At 41.3% G+C, this 22,839-nt stretch overlaps 1 protein-coding gene across 3 annotated transcripts in view; it reads left to right on the forward strand.

The window, feature by feature from the left end:
* Window positions 1-22,839, forward strand: part of STYX (serine/threonine/tyrosine interacting protein) — a 323,362-nt gene that overhangs the window by 279,446 nt on the left and 21,077 nt on the right. For all 3 annotated transcript variants that reach the window (XM_085626838.1, XM_085626839.1, XM_085626840.1), the window contains one exon: window positions 11,148-11,241. In XM_085626838.1, the coding sequence (XP_085482964.1) occupies window positions 11,148-11,241 (94 nt within the window). The remainder of the gene's footprint in view (window positions 1-11,147; window positions 11,242-22,839) is intronic.

A 22,839-nucleotide genomic window follows, 5' to 3' on the forward strand; every position in this document is an offset into this window, starting at 1 on the left:
TGCTTTTTCAAAGTAGTAATCTGATTGTCTGAGAGAAGAAAGCTTGGATAGCCATTCGGCCCCATACACCACACCTAGGGAAAGCTTTTTGGGAAGTGAAGGTCTGATAAGGTAATAAGATAGGGAATAGCACTTCAGAGTTAGGCACCTCTGCAAAGGGACCAGTTAACTACCTTTCTTCTTTTGGTCATAACCTATATGACCCCCCCACCCCCAGGGGGGGGGTCATATAGGTTATGACCCCCCCCCTATGTTAGGTCACATAGCCAACTACAGGCCCCATACATCTGTTGTGGTGTGAGACCTGTGGAGCGAGGGGATCTAATCAGACTACCTCACTGAGGATTCATGTTTTGTTTTCCCAATCCTTTGTTGGAGGCCTCCATGAAGAACATTGCTTACAGGGAAAGCCCCCCCCCCCCCCCTTATGTTTCCACTTATGGAAATGGTGGCACCCTCTTGGCCACAGTCTTAATTCTATGGGTAGGGCTCTTCTTGCATGTTGTGCAACTACTAGACCATGAACTCCTCCCATTTTAGGCCTGAGCTAAGTGTCTACAGGTTCTTTCTTCTGAGCCACTGCTAGCACTTCCCCGCTTTGGCCATTTATTTTTACTTGTGTTACCCCCTTCTCCAGTGAAGCGTTCTGTACATGAAGCTTTAGTTCGTAAAGCAGTTGCAGATAGGACACCCCTGTATCCCCTTGGGAGACGGGAAACATATGAAAAATTAAAGATGGGGGGCCTTGATAATGAATTAAAAATAATTTGAAAGTTAAGTGACCAGTGTCAGAAGATTCCCTGACTCTAAGAATTTAAATCTATAGCGATACATCATGTCCACATATATGCCATCAATATGGAGCTGTGGGTTATTATGGTACAGATGTCATGTTTCATGGCTAATATTTGTCAAAGGTTTTGAAACTGATGGGTTGTTTCAGCTGCATTTTCTGTTTTCCAGACAGCTACTGTTTTTTATTATTTTTTCTTAAACAATCCCTCCTATATATCAATAACTTTAATACTCAGTTATAGGATAACAAACCAGTCAAGTGAAAAACAAAGTTCTCTTTACCAAACAGTGTGTGGGTTTGTTTATATGTATATGAATAAAAAGATCATACTGCCATAGGCTCTATAAAACCCCTCTTCCTTCCTCTTATGTTCAGATAACGTACGTGCCAGATTGGTCACTAGAATCATGATGGCAGTGTCGGCGCAAAGGTAAAAAAGGAAAGTTGTCACATAATTAGTGACTTTCGCGTATTGCAGTTTTTAGGTACATTGATCATCTATACAATTGAAAATATGAGCTCACTTTTTTTTTGTTTTTAAACGACGTTGTTGTAAACGTTTCCAGTGTTCCCTCAATCACAGTGTAAAACAAGATTTTTTAACAGGGGTCTCGGTTTTGTCCACACTGATAAACATCATGCATTGGAATGCAAAATTGAACTTCATCAGTTCTTTAGGAAATTAAAACTCCATTGCTATTTTAAGGAAAATGTAGCAGTGACACAATGATAATGATTTCCATATTGAGAACACGATCTAGAGGCCAGGCGGTTAGACCAAAAGAATGGAATTAGAGACACAAGGCACATAAACCCTCTTGACCTTGCTGAGAAAATTGACCTTCATCTCCAGATCCGAGCCCAAAATCCGATAGGAGCAATACTGACCAATCACTACAACAACACCATAGCGAACTTAATGGAAGAGCTCAAGAGAAAAGAAATAAGGAACTCTTATTAGTGGTTCTCTCTGGAACTAATTGAAACAGAAGACCTCTACATCTACAGGAACGTACATCAAGACAAAAACCATGGTTCTCACTTAGACTATCAAGGAGACAATAAAAGTCAGTCAGTCCAAAAAACAACTTTATTTGGTTTATCACAACCATAAAGCACACAATGAAATATATAACAATTTTACACCACGACAAATGAAAATATTTGAAGAGCCCCCCATCCAGCTTATTACCGCCTGTCTGCAGGTGCGAATCTGTAAGTCATTAAAAGATGCTTTTAGCATCTTCCCTCCTTCGGTTTTTAAAGAGTCACAAGCGCACATCAGGTGGCATATGGATTCTTTGCGATATCCGCACAGACAGCAATTTTCAACTTGTTTGCTTTTCCAGGTAGGGACCAAATCCTTCGAATTATGATCGCCTAATCTGTACCACATAAACCTCTTTTTTAATGATAGTCGAAAGTGCGCCACTAAATAGGGTTGCGGTTTTAGCTTGGTATGCGAGTTTATTACAGCCCAGGCATGACGTCGTTTGGTCAATATTCTTTTGTCTTCCATGAGTGATAATTTCTTAGCTATGGTGTTACACGCTCTATTAAATGTTGTTCTTTCCAACTTGCTATTCCAGGCTTCATCAATCTCTAGTTCTTCCAGGGCTGTACACAGAAAATCGCCCCATGAATTTGTTTTTGTTTTTTGCTCAAACTGCGATCTTATTTCGGTCCAACATAAGTTGTTCAGCGATCCAGGTTCCGATGCTCTGAATTTCCAGCACAATTTCGCAAATGTTGCTTTTCTTTGATATTCCTGGTTTTGGAGGCCAAATTCCAAGCGTATCTGTGCTGGGGATGCTCCTTTAGGAAGATTAAAAACTGCTTTATACACCTTTGTCTGCAGTTTGTTTAAAATGGTAATTTCTTGACCATGCCAGATTTCCAGGCCATAGGACAAAGTTGGAAGCAGTAGTGCTGCCATTATTTTCAAAAGATGGTCGTGGGAAGGACATTGCAATTTCTTATAGAACGGTTTGTAGGCAAAAATTAATGATTGGGTTTTTGCTTTTATATCCATTTTTTGATTCATAAAGGTCATCCTTCGACCCAGTTTGATTCCCAAATATTTATATGGAGACAATATAAAACCAAAAGCTTTGAAGCAAAAGCCTAATTTTTCAGAATGCAACTAGACCAAGCCAGAATTTGCCCCAAAAACATTAAACATCATTAAATAACAATCTGGACCAATAACTCAAATCAACGTCAACCCCTCCAGTTCAAAGGACAACCGCACTTTCCAATATACAGCAAAATGTAATTCTAACTGGCTTGACTTCACAACAGTCTCTGAATCTGAGCTAGAAGAGATCCAGATGAACACTAAACCAGCTTCAGATTCTGCAGACCTGGTCTCATCCACATTAATCAAATCGACAACACCATCACCCCATCGTGGACCCAGCTAATTAATGCCTCCCTCTCACTCAGTGAGGTTTCAGACTGCCTGAAAATGAGACGGGTCACCCCCACAGCTAAAAAACCCTAATGCCAATCCCAAAGACCTGAAAAAGTTCCATCCTATTACCAAAATACCTCTTCTGGCTAAAATCCTGTAAAGCTGTGTCTCTGTCTAACTGAAGCAATTTATTGAAACCCATGACTTACTTGGCAGCCATCAATCAAACTTTAGACCGGGCTGCAGCTCTGAAATAGGTGTGCCATTGTAGACGGTGCCATCCATCACCTCTACAGAGGTGACTCGTGTCTTCTAATACTTCTTGGCCTATTTGGTGTCATTTGATACAATCAAACACAGTGTCCTGCTCTACACTCTAAAACAATGAATTGGAAAAATCAGCACTGACATTATTTGGTTCCACTTCTACCTCAACAACTGTTCTCTATTAATCAAGCTAAGCAACTTACTATCCACTTCTTACTCAGTAATCCATGAGGTTTCACAAGGATCCATAGTCTTCCATCCCTTCAACCTCTACATTGAACACATAATCACTACTCACAAACAATACAACCTCTCCTATCATTGTTAAGCCAATGACATACAACTCTACCTGAAAGTGTCCCTCCTTAACAATATACACCATCTGGGCCAATCCTTAAAAGACATAAAATCATGGCTATCCCTCAGTCACCTAAAATTAAACACGCTGAAGACAGAGTTCCTCCTCATCTCCCCTCCTCACAGCCTGTCCCCGATACTAACCTGGCTCTTAACATTCTGAATTGCAAAGCGAAAATCATTGACTTCTCGAAATCACTTGGAATCGCTCTCAACTAGAACTTGAATTTGCAAGCACACATAAATACATCCACTAAATCTGCTCAATACCAGCTTAAACTATTCAAGTCCATTCAAACCTTAAATCAAGAGCCTGGTTTTTAAAAACACAGTCTAATGCCTAGATAGCTCCAGGTTGGATTACAGGAAAGCAGTCTCACTGAAGTTATCCTGTTGATTCAATCAAACCACCTAAAATGCGTATTTGGCTTCTCTGATGGCCGCACTGTATTCCGCAGCATGATTGGTCTCAGCAAGTAGACAACACATCCGTATTGGTCTCACTAAACTGGCTCCCAGTTGATGCCTAAAACCTTTATCGAACACAAAGTCCTACAATGTGGTACACCGAAAAACGATAGTCCTATCTGGAGACACTCACTCCCTCAGAAACACATATTCTCTACTCCTTGAACCGCCAAGGTTTAAAAAGCACAGCCCCCTCCGCTCCTGTTCTTTCTTGATAAATTCTAGATAATTCTAGAACGCTATCCCACTGGAGATCCGCAAACAATCCTTCAGAAATTTTAAAGAACCTAAAACACATTCTACTTGGTAGATACTTACCAAACTCATTTTTGATCTTTCCTGACTTGCTAACCAATGTTCTTACTTTTTCAGAACACTAATACTTGCTGTCGGCCCCCTGACTTCAATGTAATTTTACTCACCGTTCAGTGGCTTCTTGTTTAATACCTACACTTCCTCTTGCCCAATGTAAACCCCACTTCTTTTTAATATGTTATGTTTGATTTCTTTGTGAAGCGCTCTGTTGCCTCTTGGTCTTCTACACCCTATACGAACCACAAATAAATTAAAATAAAAAATAAGACTACTGAAAAGGAAATTAGTGTTCACACCACAATCCAAGATGATCAAACCACAGCTCTAAACATTTGTAAAGCTATCCTGGTGGATCTAATAAGACTGGAAAGACAAAACCTTAATAATTTCACAACTACTGAGACCCCCAACGAAACACCTTAATAACTTAACTACCATGGAATCATCATGCAATCAGCGGACAAATGTGGAAGTGAGAGAGGTAGAAGAGAAGGCTGATTATCTAAAAGAACGCCAAAGATTCTTGTCAACTGCAGAACACTTCCAGGTAACCATTTGAGCTGCGTTTTTAAATAAATCAAAACCCTGGTTGAAGAAGTAGAATCACAAGGACGGGTATTAAAACGGTTATGTGAGTTCCTGTGCAAACTACATCTGGCTAACCTTTATTTTTACTTTTTCTTTTATAAAGATTCATAAGCACAAGAAGTTGGAAGAAAAAGGTTATTCAATCAATTAAGATGATAAAGAAAGCTAGGATGAGTGCAATAAAGGCTCTAAGAGACCTAAGAAAAATCTGTGAACAATCGGATGACCTGTGTGACGACTTATTTCACACTATCAAACAAATTGAAACAATCTAATCAAACACTGGCAGTATCTTAAAACCTTTGACCAACATTACAATGCCACTTGTTTGCCTTTAAAATCGGCTACAAGGATTCAAGATAACTTAGTTCATACCCAGCAAAAGAAAACCACAATAGTTATCCAGCCGACATTGTGGAATTTTCCAAAACCTGTGGGCCATTGTGGTTATTGTAGTGTATGTTATAAAACCAAAGTAACTGAAACTCTGGATTTGGGCCTGTGAACACTCTGGAACCAATGTTCATTCATTAACTGGAAAACTGTGAATTGTATTACAGTGTCCATGGTCTCCATTTGAAGTAAAATACACCAGTAAGACACTAAAATAAAAACAAGAATCCTTGAACATAATTCCACTATAATATGACATTCAAAATACCATATTGGTAGCACATTTCAAGCACCGCAGAATACAGCAAAACAACTACATTAGACAGACATAGAGAAGTTATTTAACTGTAGGTCAGAAAACTTGAAGCAAAGGCTATTGCTCAAGGACCGTAATGGAGTCATTGATTGGGAACAAATACACAAGGCCTGAATAAGATTGAGTGACACTCTGACTCAATAGTTTGTGGAATACATTGGAAGCAACCAGGCAGTGATCCTTCAAGGTAAGGAAATAAAGGAGATTCATCAGCCTCTTTTCATCAGGAGCCCTGAGGTTTACCTATGAGCATATGTGGAAAACCAGCATCACAAACATGTGCTTAATGATAGTGTTCTAATTCCATTGAGAAGTAATGTTACACTGGGGCGTAACAAAGGGCCTTTTTTACTCCATTTCAATTTATCTGTGTGTGAACCTAGAGCCATAAATACTCACAAGTGGCCAATGAAAGATACTATTTCACATAGCATTCCTACGAGTATGAAGAGTAGTGTATAAATGTCCTAGTTATTACATGCTCGCACTGAAGAAGCATTGTTATACAATCACTTGGGCAGCTTCAGATACAACCAAAAGTCCAACTAATCAACACAATGCTTATCCTCTATTACTATGTTTAGTAATAAGTAAATTGGAATGTGCCCAGGAAAACTGAAGCAATCTCTTCATCCATAAACCCAGCATACTTTGATATATAGCCCCTGCTAAAGATGGCACCCAAACTCCATTTCTATTTCAGAAAGTTGTTGATTAGCATATCAGATTGGTGAATAATACAGCCTAGTAGATGCATAGACACTTCCAGGAAATACTGTGTTGAATATGATAATCAATGTACGCATAATGGTTTTAGAATGCAATTTCCATTTAACATGAAGACCCAAGAATATTATACTTATATTTTAAAATACAAACGTTGTTGTGCAATAATTAGATTTGACCAGTTGGAAGTCAGATACTTGAAACAGGCTCAAAATACCCATGACATAATTTCCTGATGACTGACACTTGGCTGCATCTCCCAACATAGGACACATACTTGACACTATGCACTACATTAAAGTGACGATGTGGTGACAGGCAATAGGCATGTTGCGAGAACCTCGTATATAAGAACAAATATGTCCTTCTGGAATCTGGTCTGATGAGCGGTCCCTGAGACAATATTGGGATACACAGTACCAATATCCTTAAACAGTTGCCATACTCTAAAATTATCAGCCCAATGAACATAGTTACATAGTTTGTTTAAAAGGCCTGGGATAATGAAGTGGCAGTAACTCGAAATCATTTTTGCCCACAATATGGATTTTAAGTTTCTGAACAGGCTACAAAGTAAACAAACCAGTATGGGTTGCCTTAAAAGGCCGGGATGGGGGTAGGGGGTGCTCAGTGCCAGTTTGAAATAGCAGTTTGTGTACGTACACTTTGAAATTATAAAAGCTGTTCAATTCTAATAACACCTGTAGCACGTTGCTACCAACAGTTAGGTCATCGCTAGTGTGTGCAAAGTGTGCTTCACACTATTTGCTGTGAGTTCGATGCACGTGTGGGTGTGGTGATTTGGTGTACAGGTTTGAAACACTTCAAGATACACAATTATGAACTAATGAATTAAATCCGAACTTATAAAGCGCACTCTCACTCACAATAGAGCATCCTGGTGCTAGAAATTAAATTGAGTATTCAGCTGTGAAAGAGGGATTGATTGACCGTTGCTAGATAAGGGAGTGGAAGAGAGCATCAGGGGCCAGTAAGAGCCAGGTCTTCAAAAGCTTTTTAAATAGGGCTTCTGTTTCTGTGAAGTGCAAGGCGCTAGGGAGCTGATTCCATGCCATAGATCCTAGAACCGAGAAGTATTTACTGCCTCTGGTTTTTAGTCTATAGAGAGGTGTCTTGAGAAGATTTGCTTGGGGAGGATCTCAGAATTCTTGTGGTTGTGTGATGGCTGAATATGACAGTCCGGTATTTGGGTACAGAGGCTTTGAACGCTCTAAAGATCGGCAGCAGGATTTTAAAAAGGATCCCTTTGTGCACAGGTAACCAGTGTAGAGGTTTTAGAGCAGTGAAGTCTAAACTTAGTCTAAGGAGTTTTAGCACAAGCCTGGCTGCTGTGTGTTGCAGCATCTGGAGTTTATAAAGGGTGAGTTTCGATGCTCCTGCATAAAGGCTGTTACTGTATTCTAGTCTACAAGTGATGAGAGTGAAAACTGTTTCCCTGGTGGCTAGTGGGAGAAGGTAAAAACCTTTGTGAGAGATTTGATTAAGCTAAAACACATTCCTGCCACTGTGAGAAAATGAGGGCCGAACGAGAGTGAGGTGTCAAATTTTATTCAGAATTTACTTGCCACTTCTACCATGACGGGTTGTGAGGGCACAGCATTGGCCCACCATTGATTTGGGGAGAAGGAAATGGTATTGCCAAATAACAGAATCTCTATTTTTTTTGTATTGCATTTTAGATGGTTAGACTGAATCCACAGGATAACTTCAGTGAGACAGTTTTTAAAGTTTAGTTCTCACCCAAGGAACCCTTTATCCAGGGAAAGAATTAACTGCATGTCATCTGCATAACATTTAATGCCGATTCCAAATGAAGCTATCAGGGAGATTAGGGGGACCGTGTATAGAATAGTGCAGGGCCAAGTGATGCGCCATTCAGAACACCTGATGTTACTGATCTTTCTGCAGATGAAAAAGGTCGATTTGTGACTGTCTACAGCTGGTTAGGAAAGATTTGATCCAAGCTAGGACTTTATGGGGATACGCCACAATCCTTGATTCGTTGCAGGAGTATGCCATGTGAAATGGTGTCGAACGCAGCATAGAGATGAAATAAAATCAACATTGTTATTCCCCTTGTCCAGGGTCAATTTTATGGTATCTGAAACTTCCAACAGGGTTGATTGGGTCCAGCATCATCTTGCCCCATTAGCGAAGGGTATGGGGGCCTGTAGTAGTAGTAGACGGGGGGGGGGGGGGGTTCTGGGTTAATGAGGATTCTAAAGGGGATCAGGTGGTGAGCTGACCAAAACTGTTAATCAGTGCTTCTACTACCAGGGTGGGGTTATTAGAGCAGCCCCCATCCAAGATGTGTCCTGCGGTGTGCGTAGGAGAAGTTACTAACTGATCAAGGCAGAGGATTTTTAGGGTGTCGATAAGATTAGATACAGCAGGATTATTGCTAATCTCAAGGTGATAGTTAAAGTCTCCAAGAATGCTAAAGTAAGCAAATCAAAGTATAAGGGGAGGCAGCACTTCTCTCAAAGTGGTTAGGAAGATGGATCCAGAGGCTGGTTGGGAATAGATTAGACTGCCTGCAGAATTATCAAAACAGAACTAGAATTGCTACTCATTGCTGAGTCATAACAAGATGGTTGGTGGTAATCTCTATTATGAAGGATATTATGAAGGATAATTTCCAAGACTACAGGAAGAAGCTAACAGATAGGTGTTTTCTCTACTGTTTATATATTACGTAGATAGTTTTAACTAGGCAGGGCAAAAACTAAGAAAAGTCCCTTAAGAATGCCTATTTATGTAGTTACCCATTGGTTTGGGCTGAAACATGTTGACCTGTATGTAGGAGGTGAGAGTGGTATCATAATCAATACCACATAACCCCGTCTGTTCATGCTTTTAATCTTGAATCTTTATTGAGAATTAGCCCTATTCTATGCATGTCATTGATAGTTGCTATTGTAATACAATCTTGATTCATCATGACCCTTCACACTTTCAAACCCCAGCTCCCGTTTAAGATCTCTAGATGAGCCCCTTGTAGCACTAATTGGTGCTGGCGAAGGAGCACCCATATGATGAAGCATGCCACCTTGCGAGGGCTAGGGGGTTGCATCCTTGTTAAGATCACCAGTAAGGTTTGTTGCAAAGGACTTCTTTTGATGATACAATGATTTTGGGGCATTTTCACCATACATGGGTGCCAGCTGCTTTTTCCAATCCATTGAGAATACTTGCAGGTATAGCCCTCGGTTGGGACGGCGGAAAGGTTGGACAGGCATGATAGCGGGTCTTGGAAGTTTGTGACAGAACTTTTCAAAGTGATTACTTACTTAAGGTGACTTGTCTGTTTTGTATGGTTTTGTAATCTGATCTTTAGGTTTCTGATCCTGCACAGTTCAAAAATCCCAAAATCATGGTAGCATTGCTCAGAAATTATTAATTTGCCCTTTAGTGATTTAGCAAGATGGTCAGAATTGGGCCTTTCCCCAAGACTTTGAAAGCTCTGCATTCTGTAATTAAATGCAAGCTTGTCGGGGAGATGGTAATGTCATTCAGTCCCGAGTGACGATGAGCAATCCCTGCCTCTCATGCAGCGCCTCAGTAATTTTGCAAGAGTGTTCTCTTTGGACTGCTCCTTTGGCGTTGCCAGTTTAGTCACACAAAGCTGTTCTTGCCAGCACCCGAGTAAAGAGAACCCATGTTTTCTAAAGCATCACTGGTCAGACCAGAGCTTAAAAAGCTAAAAAGCAGATCTTCTCCATACACAGCCCTGCAATCTGGAACAGCATCCCTGTCACCATCAGAACTGCCCGACCTTTCAATTCCAAATTGTTCTGAATTCCCAGCTCTTCAGAGAACTCTAAATCTCCATTGTAGGTTCTACTCCAACACATTTCGTTCCACAATGTTAATTTTCCTGGATTGCCCTCCCTGACGCCCTCCCTTGTTTTCTTGGTAAATCTAAATATCCAGAGATCCACACATAAAATACCCATACAGGAAGGCATACGGTGTAATCGTGGCACTATGGATTCTTGAGAGTGCCTCCACACACCTTTTTAGACGTGGGTGAGAACACATCAGTTCCTGTGGCCGCCTGATTTTTGACTTGGGATGAACCTGATTGAAAACTGTGATTGGCTCGAAGAGATCAAAGTGCATTGCATGGTAGATAAATCATTGGTGGCCCGAGTAATTTTAACATAAGTGAAAGCCTTGCTTGGCTCTTCGCATTGGTAAAATGATTCAGGTGCTGAAAGCCTTTGGAGAATAGGAGTTAAAGAGGACGGTCACTTGTGGCTCATTGTTCTCAGACTTGCACTCCCAACCTCCATTGCACGCGGTAAAGAGAGGGAGAAGTAAGTGTGTGTGCGTGTGTGTGTGTGTTAGTTATTCGGATATTTAAACTACCAGAGCAGAGCTCTTGATTTTTGTAACCCATTTAAAGTAAAATGTCATGCATATGTAAAAATACAAACATACATTTTAACGAACGCACTGTGTTTCTGTCTCATTTTTGTGTTTAGGAATATGAAGCCATATATCTAGCAAAATTAACAATAAAGATGATGTCCCCGTTGCAGATTGGAAGATCGTTAACACTGCAGCCTGGAACCACAGGTAAGGTTTTTTGTTTTTTTTTATTTATTTTTTTATGAAACCACTTTTACAGAAATGCATTCTCTCTGTATCCTTCTGTTTCTCTCTTTGCGGATTTCTTTTTTCCTCACACTGTCTCGCTCTTTTCGCTCCATCACCCTTCTCACTCATTGTAGCCTCCGGAGATATATAATGCACAATTATATTTTTTCTAGTGCAGCAATAAATCCCCTGTTAGTTGCACAGTGGTGCTTCCAGAGTTACAAGCCACCACAGTATGGATGTATACATTGGCATATAATTATGTTTTGTTATTTATAATTATTTGGTGTGCACTCAGCCAGTCAAGTTTAACAACTTCTTGCCATGGTTTTGAAGATTCCATCGCAGCCCCAAAGTCTAGTGGCGTGTAAGAGTTGTGGAAAGTAGTAGGCAGTGTGAACATGGATGATATTTTGTTGGCTAACAAGGTATACAGTTTGTTGAATGTGGCTGGAGATCTTACTAGCGTGCACTTGCTAACTGGGTTACCTGGGTCTGCGTACTGCCTGACGGGTTCATTTGTGTGTGAGTTAACTGGAAGTATGGTGTCGCAGAGCCCTGATATCTATCTAGCTGCTGCATTATCTGGACTGCTAGGTGGGTATTATAAATTATTCGCTAACTGATCCTCTTATCTTCTAAAAATTAGAATATCTATGTGCAATTGTGGGATGCCAGATTACATATTAATAAAAATTGCTTTTTTAATGTAAACTAAATATAAATAAATGGAAAACATAAATCTGTAGAGCAGAACTTACTCGTGTGGCTCAAACAACACTACTGAATTCTACTTTAGAGCAAAAGTAAAAGCAAGAAATGCTGTTCTTGTTCACTTTACTGTTGAGCAGTAAAACTGCCCCTACCTCTTTAAGAACTTTGGAATATTTCACTGTCCTATTATAGAATGGTGACTTATGTCGTTTTTTCGAGCACCAAATTTGTTGAGAGTTTTTACCTTTGCACCAACATTTTTCTAATCTCCTTTGTTCCAGTAAAGATTTTTAAACCGTCTTTTTCCGAAGGTGTTTTCATCTCCGTTTTTCTCGGGGTCCGACATGCCTTCGCTTTTTATGACTTTTAACTTTTGGAGATGTTTAAGTGGTATGACTTCAGATTTCTTCATTGCCACTTGCTATGCATATATGTTGAGGCAAGACTTCTTTCCTTTCATATGCTGGTATATGTGAGGGAGCGAGGTAAGGTCCTTAATTGTAGAGAATATAAGCCTCTGGCTTGGTCTTCAGTTGTGCGTCACATCACCCAGTGGATGACTAGGTTAAAGAGCAACACTGACGTCATGCATCACTGTCTCACACTGGTCTTTTTTTTAGTCCTCATATAACCTTCATGGAAAAAGCATCCTCTCGGTCTTAAACCATCTTAACTGCATATATCTTGGGGTCTGATCTCAACTGATGTTCTATGGGATCATACCCACGCTATACATCATGAACTGACCAAGAGGTGTAATCATTGGACACTTTATTCCGACCACAACCTACTATTCAGAGTCCAGTGGGTTCCAAAATAACCCAAGCTCATTTCTTTTTTCATAGGAGTTAACCTTTTGGTCTAGATCTCTGAAATACCTTACAGAGTTCCACCAGCCCCTCCATGTTGGGGGCGCGCCTGCCGCCAGTTCTTACAAGTTTCTCTTCTTGTCAAATGAATCAAATAAAACACCAGTTTACTCTGCAGACCCGTGAAGCCCTCCTCACCTTCAGCCAACTTTGCAATGCCAAACAAGATTAAAATAGGTCTTACCTCCACTCCTTTGCCCAGTGCGTCAGACAAGGTCCCACCTACATTGTCCCAGAACTCTTTCAGCAATGGACAGATAGCAAAAATGTGGATGTTGTCCTCCTCCTGGGATCCATATCTTGTGCATCTGGCTTCTCCACTTCCTCTTATTTTAGATATCTTGAGTGGAGATCAGTATATCCTGTGAAGTGTGAAAAGATGGTTTTTCCTAAGTGCAGCCAATTTGATCAATGGGTATAGCATGTCTAAAGATACTTGCCATAGATTTTTCAGCTCCTCGTCCGGCAAGCACTTCTCCCAGACCAAATGGGGGGGGGATCCAGCTTTCTGTCTGCTGCGGTGAGGAAATAGTTGTACCAGAGTGCTACTTCCTTTTTTGGGGATTTTGATCTTGAAGGTCATCCTCCATTGCATTGTCCCCGAGGAAGTTGGTTCTTACACCACATTAAGATTGGATAATATTTAAATCTAGATAACCTGCCGCTAGTTACGTTCCTCCAAGTATCCCAGGGCAGACAGTTCCTTCAACTATATCACCCCATCGCATGATGCCCACTGCTTTCAGTGGCTGAGATAAGGAGTCCTGAAGGCACTCGGGAGTACCTGGGGAATCCCACATGGGGGCCCATTCGCTGTAGTAAGGTATACGTAGACTTGAGCGACAGTCAAACCATAATTTAGCGGCAGCATATAAGCCCTTCGGGCGGACTTTTTTGAAAAATTTGGGGGCACCAAATTTATACATAAAACCTTCATCTGGACTATTCATCAGCATGGCCTTAAACATGCAGCCAATCAAAGTATCATCTGACCTAAGGAGGAGCATCCTGCAATTCTTTAATTGATGTGCCCAACAGTATAATTGCAGGTCTGGTAAACCCATGCTACCATGTGAAAACTTCCCCCTAAGCTTTTTCCATGATAATCTGATCCCCTTACCTGCCCATACAAAAGTAGAAATCCTTCCCTGGATTTTAGCTAAAAGGTTTTTATCAAACGTCATGGGGATCTTATTAAAAAGAGAAGCAAACTTAGTCAGAACACACATTTTAATCACGTTTGTCCTCCCGTAATGCATGAGGGGAAGATTCTGCCATCTTTTCAAAAGGATGTTAACTTCCTTAGAGACTTTTGCCAGATTTATTTTGGGCAATTCTTTTAACTCTTGTGTTTTTAATTATTCCTAGATACCTTATCTCCTTTGATACCCTGACCTCCTGCACTGCCAGATTCCAGGTCATAACCTCGGTCTTGTTGCTATTGACCTTATATCCATTTTCTCAAAAGCCTGCACTTCTCTAAATAGTTCTGGGAGGGCTTGGTTAGCATTAGATGTATACAAAATCAGGTCGTCGGCATACAAGGCTAACTTCCTTAAAAAGCCATTTGCTAAAAAGGGGAGTATTTCTTTATTTTGCCTTAAACTATGAGCTAAGGGCTCGATATATAGATCAAAAAGCATAGGAGACAGCGGATACCCTTGTATGGTGACACGCACTATTAATACAGGAGCTGTACGATTGCTGCTCACTACGATTTGAGCACGAGAATTTTTATAAATTTTTTTTAAGAACCTGTCTAAAGGTCTCATCGATACCAAAAGCCTTCAATACTCTACTCAAATAGCACCAGTTCACTTGACCGAAGGCTTTTGCGGCGCCCAGGGTGATGATTGATAAAGGTGCACTATGGGCCGTTGCTAAATTAATTGAACCAATTAGAGTAAGAACTAGATCTTTCCTCTGTCGCCCCGGGAGGAAGCCCTTCTGATCATCATGGTTTATTGACCCAGCGATTTTGCATAAACGAGCGTTCAATACTCCAGTGAAGATTTTATAATCACAGTTCAATAGTGATATTGGCCGGTAAGATTGGCATTGTGTAGTATCTTTCCCTGGCTTTAAGATTAGTATGATGACTGCCTCATTCCATAAATCTGGCAGTGGGGAAGAACCTCTCAGTATTTCATTAAACAGTCTTATCCAAATTGGAATGACTTCTTCTGCCAATAGACCGTAAATCTCATTAGGGATCAAATCTGGGCCTGCTGCTTTACCTTTCTTAATTTTATTAATAGCAGTCAGAATTTCACTCCCAGTTATATTCTGGTTAAGCAACGATAAACTGTCCGCATTCAGCTTCGGGAGCTGTTTTCCCCCAAGCCACTGATCTAGGGCAGACTCATCCACCACTAAATTCTCTCGGTGCAAGTCCTGGAAATATTTACTGAACGCCAACTCTATCTCTAATTTATCGTCAGTATACTGGCTGCCGTTTTCCAGTCTGATCTTTCTGATAAAGTTATGAGACCTATCCATTCTGCTCTTCATTGCTAATAATTTCCCACAATTCTCTCCCTGATCGAACTCCCTCATTTTGCTTGCTTCCCATTTCTGTAACATAATCCATTTTCAGTCTATATTCCCGCTACAGATCTTCAACCTTCCCCACTAAGCTTTCTCTTTCCACCCCCTGAACAGGCCCGGCCTTTAAGCTTGCTTCAGCTGTTATTAGCCGCTCCTCTAATGAAGCTATCTTTTCTTTTTCTGATCTAACCCAGACCGCCGCGGCACCCTTCAACCAGGCTTTAAATGAATCCCAAACAACGTGTCGAGGAGCTGAATCTAGATTTTGATAAAAAAAAAAAAGGTGGCTGTCTCCACTTTAATCTTATCCATAATGTCTGGTTGCAAAAGCAACGCTCTATTCAAGGTCCACCTTCTAAGTGAAGGTCTTAATGGGAGTTAGACATTAAATTCTATTGCTCCATGGTCTGATAGATGGATGGGAAGATACTCTGTTTTCTTAACCTTATCCACTTCTGAAAGATCCATAAAATTATAATCGATCCTTGAGAAGTGACCATTCTTCTTACTCAAAAAGGAATAATCCCTTGCATCTCCTTTTTTCTTTCGCCATACGTCACATACATTTAGATTATCTAGCATAGCGAGAAGACAGGCTTTAACTCGCGGTGCATCAATTTGGGTACGGGGTGAAGATCTATCTAATTTATTTAGAAGTAGATTAAAATCCCCACCAACTATCAAAGAGGCTTCAAAATCGAGCAAAGAACAACAAAAATTATTCAAAGGTGTTGTGTCATCTTCATTTGGGCCATAATAATTAGCCAGCGCATAGGAAGTAGCACGACTTTTTATTTCTACCATCGCCCTTTTGCATCTACTTGTGATTTGCTTATTTCTATTCCGGAATTTGCCTTAATAATTATAGCAACCCCTTTAGAGCAACGTTGTTGGTCTGTAGCTACAACCTTAGCCACCCATCTTTGTTTATTAAACCATGCTAAGCATTCCGATCTTAAAAGGGGCGTCTCCTGGAGCATAAGAACTTTTGCGGAACTAGCTTTAAGATGTTGAAGGACCAACCGCTATCTCCTTTTGACCCTTAAACCATTCACGTTCCAACATAATATGCCCATACGTTCTCTTCCCGTAGGACCCGCCCTATGCCCCATCATCAGTACTCCTGATCAAACTACATCTACTAGTGTCGGTTATACACGAGGACAGTTTTTCACTTTTTTTTCCTTTTACCCCAATGCTCCCCTCCACCACTCGTGCACCCCATGTTTTTCCCTGGAAACCCTCCCTGACTACCTATTCGCATCTGCCAATTCGAGCTGCTGTCCATCACCCATGTAATTTGCCTCATAGGAGAAAACATTAACCCCCACCGCAGAAAAAATAAAGAAACATTTTAACTAGTTTAACTAGCTGTTGACTTATTATGGGACAAAAAAACTATCTGCCTCCTCTGGAGAATGAAAATCTCACACTGGTCTTGACCTCAAACCTATACTCCCTATCTCCCACCTTGCAGTTCAAATTATAATAGAAGCTCTTGATACAGAAAACTATCTCTATGGTATGCCCTAGGCTCTCAGTATATGCCAGAGGCTGCCACTGTGGATAATATCAAACGCTTTCTCAAAATCAATAAAGTTACTTTGTAGTAGTTTCTGCCACTCCATATACTGATCTATGGTGTTGCTTAGAGGAAGGATCTGATTGACACTCCCTCCGCCCTTTCAGAACTCAGCTTGTTTTTTTCTTCAACAAACTAATCCGAGCACTCTGGTATATTAGAGAGTCAATAGTAGTATAAACTGAAAATGTTGTAAAGTCATCTTTAATAAAAAAAAAATCTTCTGTTTGGATCACATGGAATTGAAGTCCCAAAATTTTCTCAAGCTAGGCTAGTTGCTTTTCTCACAGCCAATATGTGATCCAATCAATAAACGAGACGTGTAACCAGCATAGAATAGTTCAGCAATTAACCCCATTCAGCCAATAGGTGTTACGTCAATAGGAAAGTAATACCTTGACTTCTTCTGGGCTGATTAGAGTTTCGATCAATCTTAGAAAATGTATTGAATCTGTGTAACCGGCTCTCTGTTGCCGAGACCTTAGACTATTATGTCAATGTAAGTGTGGCATCAGCAGAGTTAAGTGTTTAAGGAGAGTATTCCTCGTGGGCCTATGGTGTTTTTTTTTCTTAACTGATTGTCCACAGCATCAGATGTGCGCTGTATAATGATTTTCGCCAGGATTTTGCTCTGGATTGACAAAAGGGTCTTTCCACACCAGTTAAAGTTTAACACTTCCTTCTTTGGGAAGTTTAATGGCTTGGTTACAGTCTTCTGGTCCATTTTTTTCTCTCCCAAATCCATATACACAGTGGATGGAGGATCTTGACTGATGTCTACTCAAACATTTCTATTTTGAGGTTAATTGATAGAGACCTCTAGCTGCAGATTCCTCACCGTATATTCCCTAGGTGTCAGACTGGATCCGGACATTTTTCATAGCTTGTATCCCTGAGCATCAGTAGGTGGCATCTTTCGGTTCTGCTTATTGCAGAGTGTGAAGTGTGCAGTGCCTATATAGGTGCCACCTCATCGCGCTGACGTCAGTTATTTTCTTTTCGCACCAGTCAGCGCAGATCCGGAGAAGAGCTACCCACCAACTTTTTTTTAATTACCTTTTTTGATGTTTTGCTAAGAGTTTTTTGGAGACTTTGTCTAGTGGTGCGTCTCGGATGTCCACTAGGAAGGCTGTGACAGATCCACATTTGGTATGCCTCTTGTATTGTGGTCTTAAAAAGATTTGCATTAAAGATCCACATTTACAATGTATTTATTGCCTTTATCCTAAACATAAGACGTCTTAATGTGACATTTGTTGGTGTATTTCTCCTAAGACTCATAAGGACACAGAAGGAAGATTATATATGATGGCAAAGAAGAATATTCCTCCTTCTAAACTAGATGCCCCCTCTTCAGGGAACATTACATCAAAAGTTCTCCTCAAAGCACTTTCACAAAGGCAGCCCAAAAAATCGAGGATTATTCAGCTTCCTGAGTTGGACTTGTTTGGACCAGCGCTTGCAGCCACCCCTTCTGTCTCTAAATTTGGAAAACATGCATCTAGCAAGCCGATACTGTTGGACCCGTTGGTGCTGATCCCGTTAACAAAGAAATCAACCCCATCAATGGTAGAGGCTATGCCAATGTTGACGATATAGTCAAGGACCATTCCGTTGACGCCATCAGATGCAGTTTTCACACCTCTGCTTTCACCATTAAAGTGATCAACTTCACCACCAGTGCAGATTCTGCATTCTGATCAAGAAGATGAGGCAAGAGAAAATGGTTTGCAGACTGCGTATAGCCCAACTCAGTTGAACTTGCAATATGTGCGGGAATTTGGTGAAGACATGGAGAGAAATTATTTTTATTTAGACCTTGATTACCATCAGGATAGTTTTAGTCATACTTCAAGGTCTTGCATTCTTCCTAGACATGGACGCCCTGAGGTTGTTCAGGTGCCTATGGCTTGTTTGACTACATTACAAGAAACAATGGAAACTTTTCAAAAGTTGGTACCACAACAACCACCACAACAGCCTACTCTTGTATTCGCTAATCCTCCTCCACAGCAGTTACCACTTCCCACTCAACCGCCTCCTAGAGCATCACCCAGAGTAGTTCAGAGACCAGTGGTTCAACCTACGCCTGAAGGTATGTGTGACAATGACTTCAATTATTATGTCTATGCTGATGAGGAATAAGGTGAACTTCCATCAGAGGTGAAGATGATATAGCAGATGCTATTGTGACCATCTAGAAAAGGAGATGACACACCTGTCCCTCAAGATCAGATGGATGATATTTCCAAATGTCATTCTCTTCTGGAAAGAGCAGCAAATAAGTTTAATCTTCCTATGAACTCCATAGCTCAGTAATATTTTCTTTAAAACAGATTTGGCCTCCAGCGTTCCTCCCGTCCGCTGTCTGGATGCCACAAACTCAGCAGTAGCCCATTTCAGTAAATCCCTCAGCCATGGGCCAATTTCCAAGTCCCTGGACTATTTGCAAGACTTTGCAATTCCGCTCTTAGCCAGGACCAGCAACACCTCTATAAATTTGTTAACATATGTGGCTTTCTTAGATCTGGACATCAGGACCATAAGTAAGGCACAGCATGGGCTCCAGTGCTAGTTTCTTTCTTGTTAATTCTGCTACCACCTCAAGCGGCTTCTCCCAAAAGTGTGATATTTCTGTGTACTACAAAACCATGTGGTAGAAGTCTGCATCCAATGCGCGACAATAAGATCTGGAGTCCACGCCCTTGTAGATATGGGCTTTGCACTTGGAGGTTAGATTGCTCTGGTGGAGGCAATTAAACTGGGTAAATTCTATGTGAGCATTACACGACACTGTGAGTACAAATTCCAGGGCGTGTGTCCAGTTCCTCGCTGTTATGTCCATTCCTGTGCATCAATCTATCCCTTAAATGCGTTTCTTGGGGTCACATGCAATTTTAATAGTGACACATAGTGCTAGGAGACTGCCCCTCATGCACAGTCGTGTATTGAGCAAAAGATGTTAGGTGATGAATGTGGGTAGCTCCACTCTGACTCGTCCCTATGAGCACCCAAGTGTGTGTACTAGAGCGTTGTATGTAATGAATTGGCCTGTGATTTGTCCATATTCATCTTGTAGTTCTTGCACTGTAAGTAGTGTCTGTTGTATATGGAGGTCACCAACCATCAAAATCCCCACCTCCTGCCAGGTACTCTGGCCGTGCATTAACCCCAACAATTTGAAGGACAGTGTGTCCCACAACAGCAGACACGGGGCATAAGGGCAAGTCATGTTCTTGGGTTTGAGGCCTGCAATGCCTGGTCACGTCTCTCAGTTTGAGCCACCCTTCCTCCATGGGACAAGGTTGTTAGCCTTGTGCTCAACCCTCATCCTGAAGGCCCAGAGGATCGCGCTTCATCTGGTCTCTACCCTTTGACCTGTCCGGCTTGTGTGACAATGCTTGGATACAAAGCTCATGCCAGCATAGCTCTGCAGGTCATGAGATACTCAAGCCCCGTGACCACTTCAAAGTAGTAATCCTCACTCACAGAGTTATGAGTTTAAGGCTGCAATATCACACTACTGAACTGGAGGCCTATCACAAGGGCAGGAAAGGAAAACTTGTTATTGAAGCCAACTGGGGATTGGTTTTCATGTTCTTTTCCACTTGTGGCTGTTTAAAAATGTAATTGTTATTTAATTTATAAAAACGTCTTTAATGAATCTGCCCCTTTTGAGTGAACTGCCCTCAGCACATTGTTTTTTTTCTCCATCTACTGCATTAATATTATTACTTGTTATTACTCTGCAATAGACACTGGCATTAAAGCTGACCCTCCTTTTGTTTCATATTAATACCGATAGAGGTCTTCTCTGTTATATTCCTAGTGCCCAACTATGCACAAAAGTAGCTAAAGGTTGTTCAGTTCCACGCTTGTATCAAAACACTGCTTAATACAATGACCAGTCAAGAGATAAATCGTCAAAATATACAAAGAAACCAGCTTATGGTTATCACCATCCATGCAATTGCCCTCATAAAACAAGTGGCAAGCTAACAAATGTGAATGCATTCCATCGAAATCTAATCTCCACATCTAGCAGTGGAAGAGACCGCGGCATGACTACTGTATAGAAATGCTGCAGACTCATTTCCAACCCAGAACATGCAAAAGAGGCACGCAACAAACAGCACATCTTGCGTATAGTATAATAAAATGGTGGAGCACAAGCAATGTAGCAAAAATATGATCCCATCACCCCGTACCCCGTCCCCCCTCCCCCAACAACAACCTGATGGAACTCCATTGGCTCCCCTTGCCACCCTGCACCATTTTCAAAATTAACTATCATTTACAAAGCCATCATGACCAGCGCCACTGCTTACCTTGCAGACAAACTAAAACACTACTTCCCAGTGTATTGTTGGCCACAACCCAGCTATCTCTCCTATCATTCATTAACTTTATGCTTGTATTTGTCCGTGCACAGTGCCCTACTGCCTTTTGGCTAGGTTTCTGGTATAGAAATACCTTATACATGCTTATGTACCAACATCCAAAAGTGGTACACAACTTAGAACTAAATCTTCACAGCCCTCGTTCCCACTTATGACTATTCATCATTGGATAGCTACGAGTCCTCATGTTAACTAAACTCATTAAACACTGGGATGACTTTGCTTTCTTTCCTCTATTTTACTTGTCTATTTACTCTATCCAAACCATTTCCTTCCAGACACCCTGCTTTTTACCTCTTTGACCAAATATCTTAGTGTTCTCTTTAGTCTTACCTTGCCATTAGCTCACTATCATCACTGTCAAAACCACTGCTATCATGAAAATCATCACTGGAAGGCCCCATGTGACCCTTGCCCTACCACACCTTCAACAAAGGACTTCTACCAATCAACAAAGCTCTAATACACATCCTCAATGTCTCCATCAACTCAGCCACATTCCCAGATACCTGGAAACATTCTACTGTCTTTTCCCCTACTCAAGAAACATCCGCTAACCCTGCCACGCTTTCCAACTATAGACTCCTCTCCTTACTACCATGCCCTGCAAAGGTCTTAAAGAAACTAATCCGCAGACTCCTCAGTGACCACAACAGCAACTGCCAGATCCTCAAACCCACACAGTCCGGATTCAAACCCAACCACAGTAACAAGAAATGTCACTTTTCCAGGGGTACCTGCCGTCAATTGAACCTGGTCGGGTGGCGTGGAAGGGGCGACGAGGAAGGGGGGCTGGGAAATATAAAAAAAAAAGAAATAAAATCACTTACCTGCTGCTGGGTTGGAGAAACATAAGTGCACATGTCTGTTTGGTCGGTTGGCCAAACAGACATGCGCATTTATAAGTGCCCACCACTCCTACCGGTCATGGCCCGGCACGGCCCCTCCCACGTAAGCAGCGCAGAGATAAAACAATAATAATGTTTTATTATCGTTTTATTTATTATCTGCTGGTAGTGGGGCGACTCCCCTCCACCATTACGGAGGAGATTCCCCTGCACTTATCGCTCCCACAGACATCCACATGATACTTGACAGAAGAGACACAGCAGCCTTCATTCTCCGGGACCCCTTTCTGCAGCATTTGACATGGTCTCACACCCCATCCTCGTCAGGTGCTTGCACAAGGTTGACATCCAAGGACCCGCTGTCCTCTTGATCAGCTTCTAATGGATAGAACAAAGACAGTCAGGCTGACCTTTTACTCCTCTGAAGCCTGCAAACTCCTCTGTGAATAGCCATAAGGGTTACTGAGCCTCACTGTCTTCAATACATTCATGATCCCTTTGGCCAACGTTCTCCCTGCACACATCAACATCCTCTCGTACACCAAAAGCACGCACTTCATACTCTCCCTCTCAAGACAAGATCCCTCACCCCAAGAAACAAGTTGACCGAAGTTGCT

Source organism: Triturus cristatus, chromosome 9 (assembly GCF_964204655.1).
Source record: "Triturus cristatus chromosome 9, aTriCri1.1, whole genome shotgun sequence".
Lineage (NCBI taxonomy): Eukaryota > Metazoa > Chordata > Amphibia > Caudata > Salamandridae > Triturus > Triturus cristatus.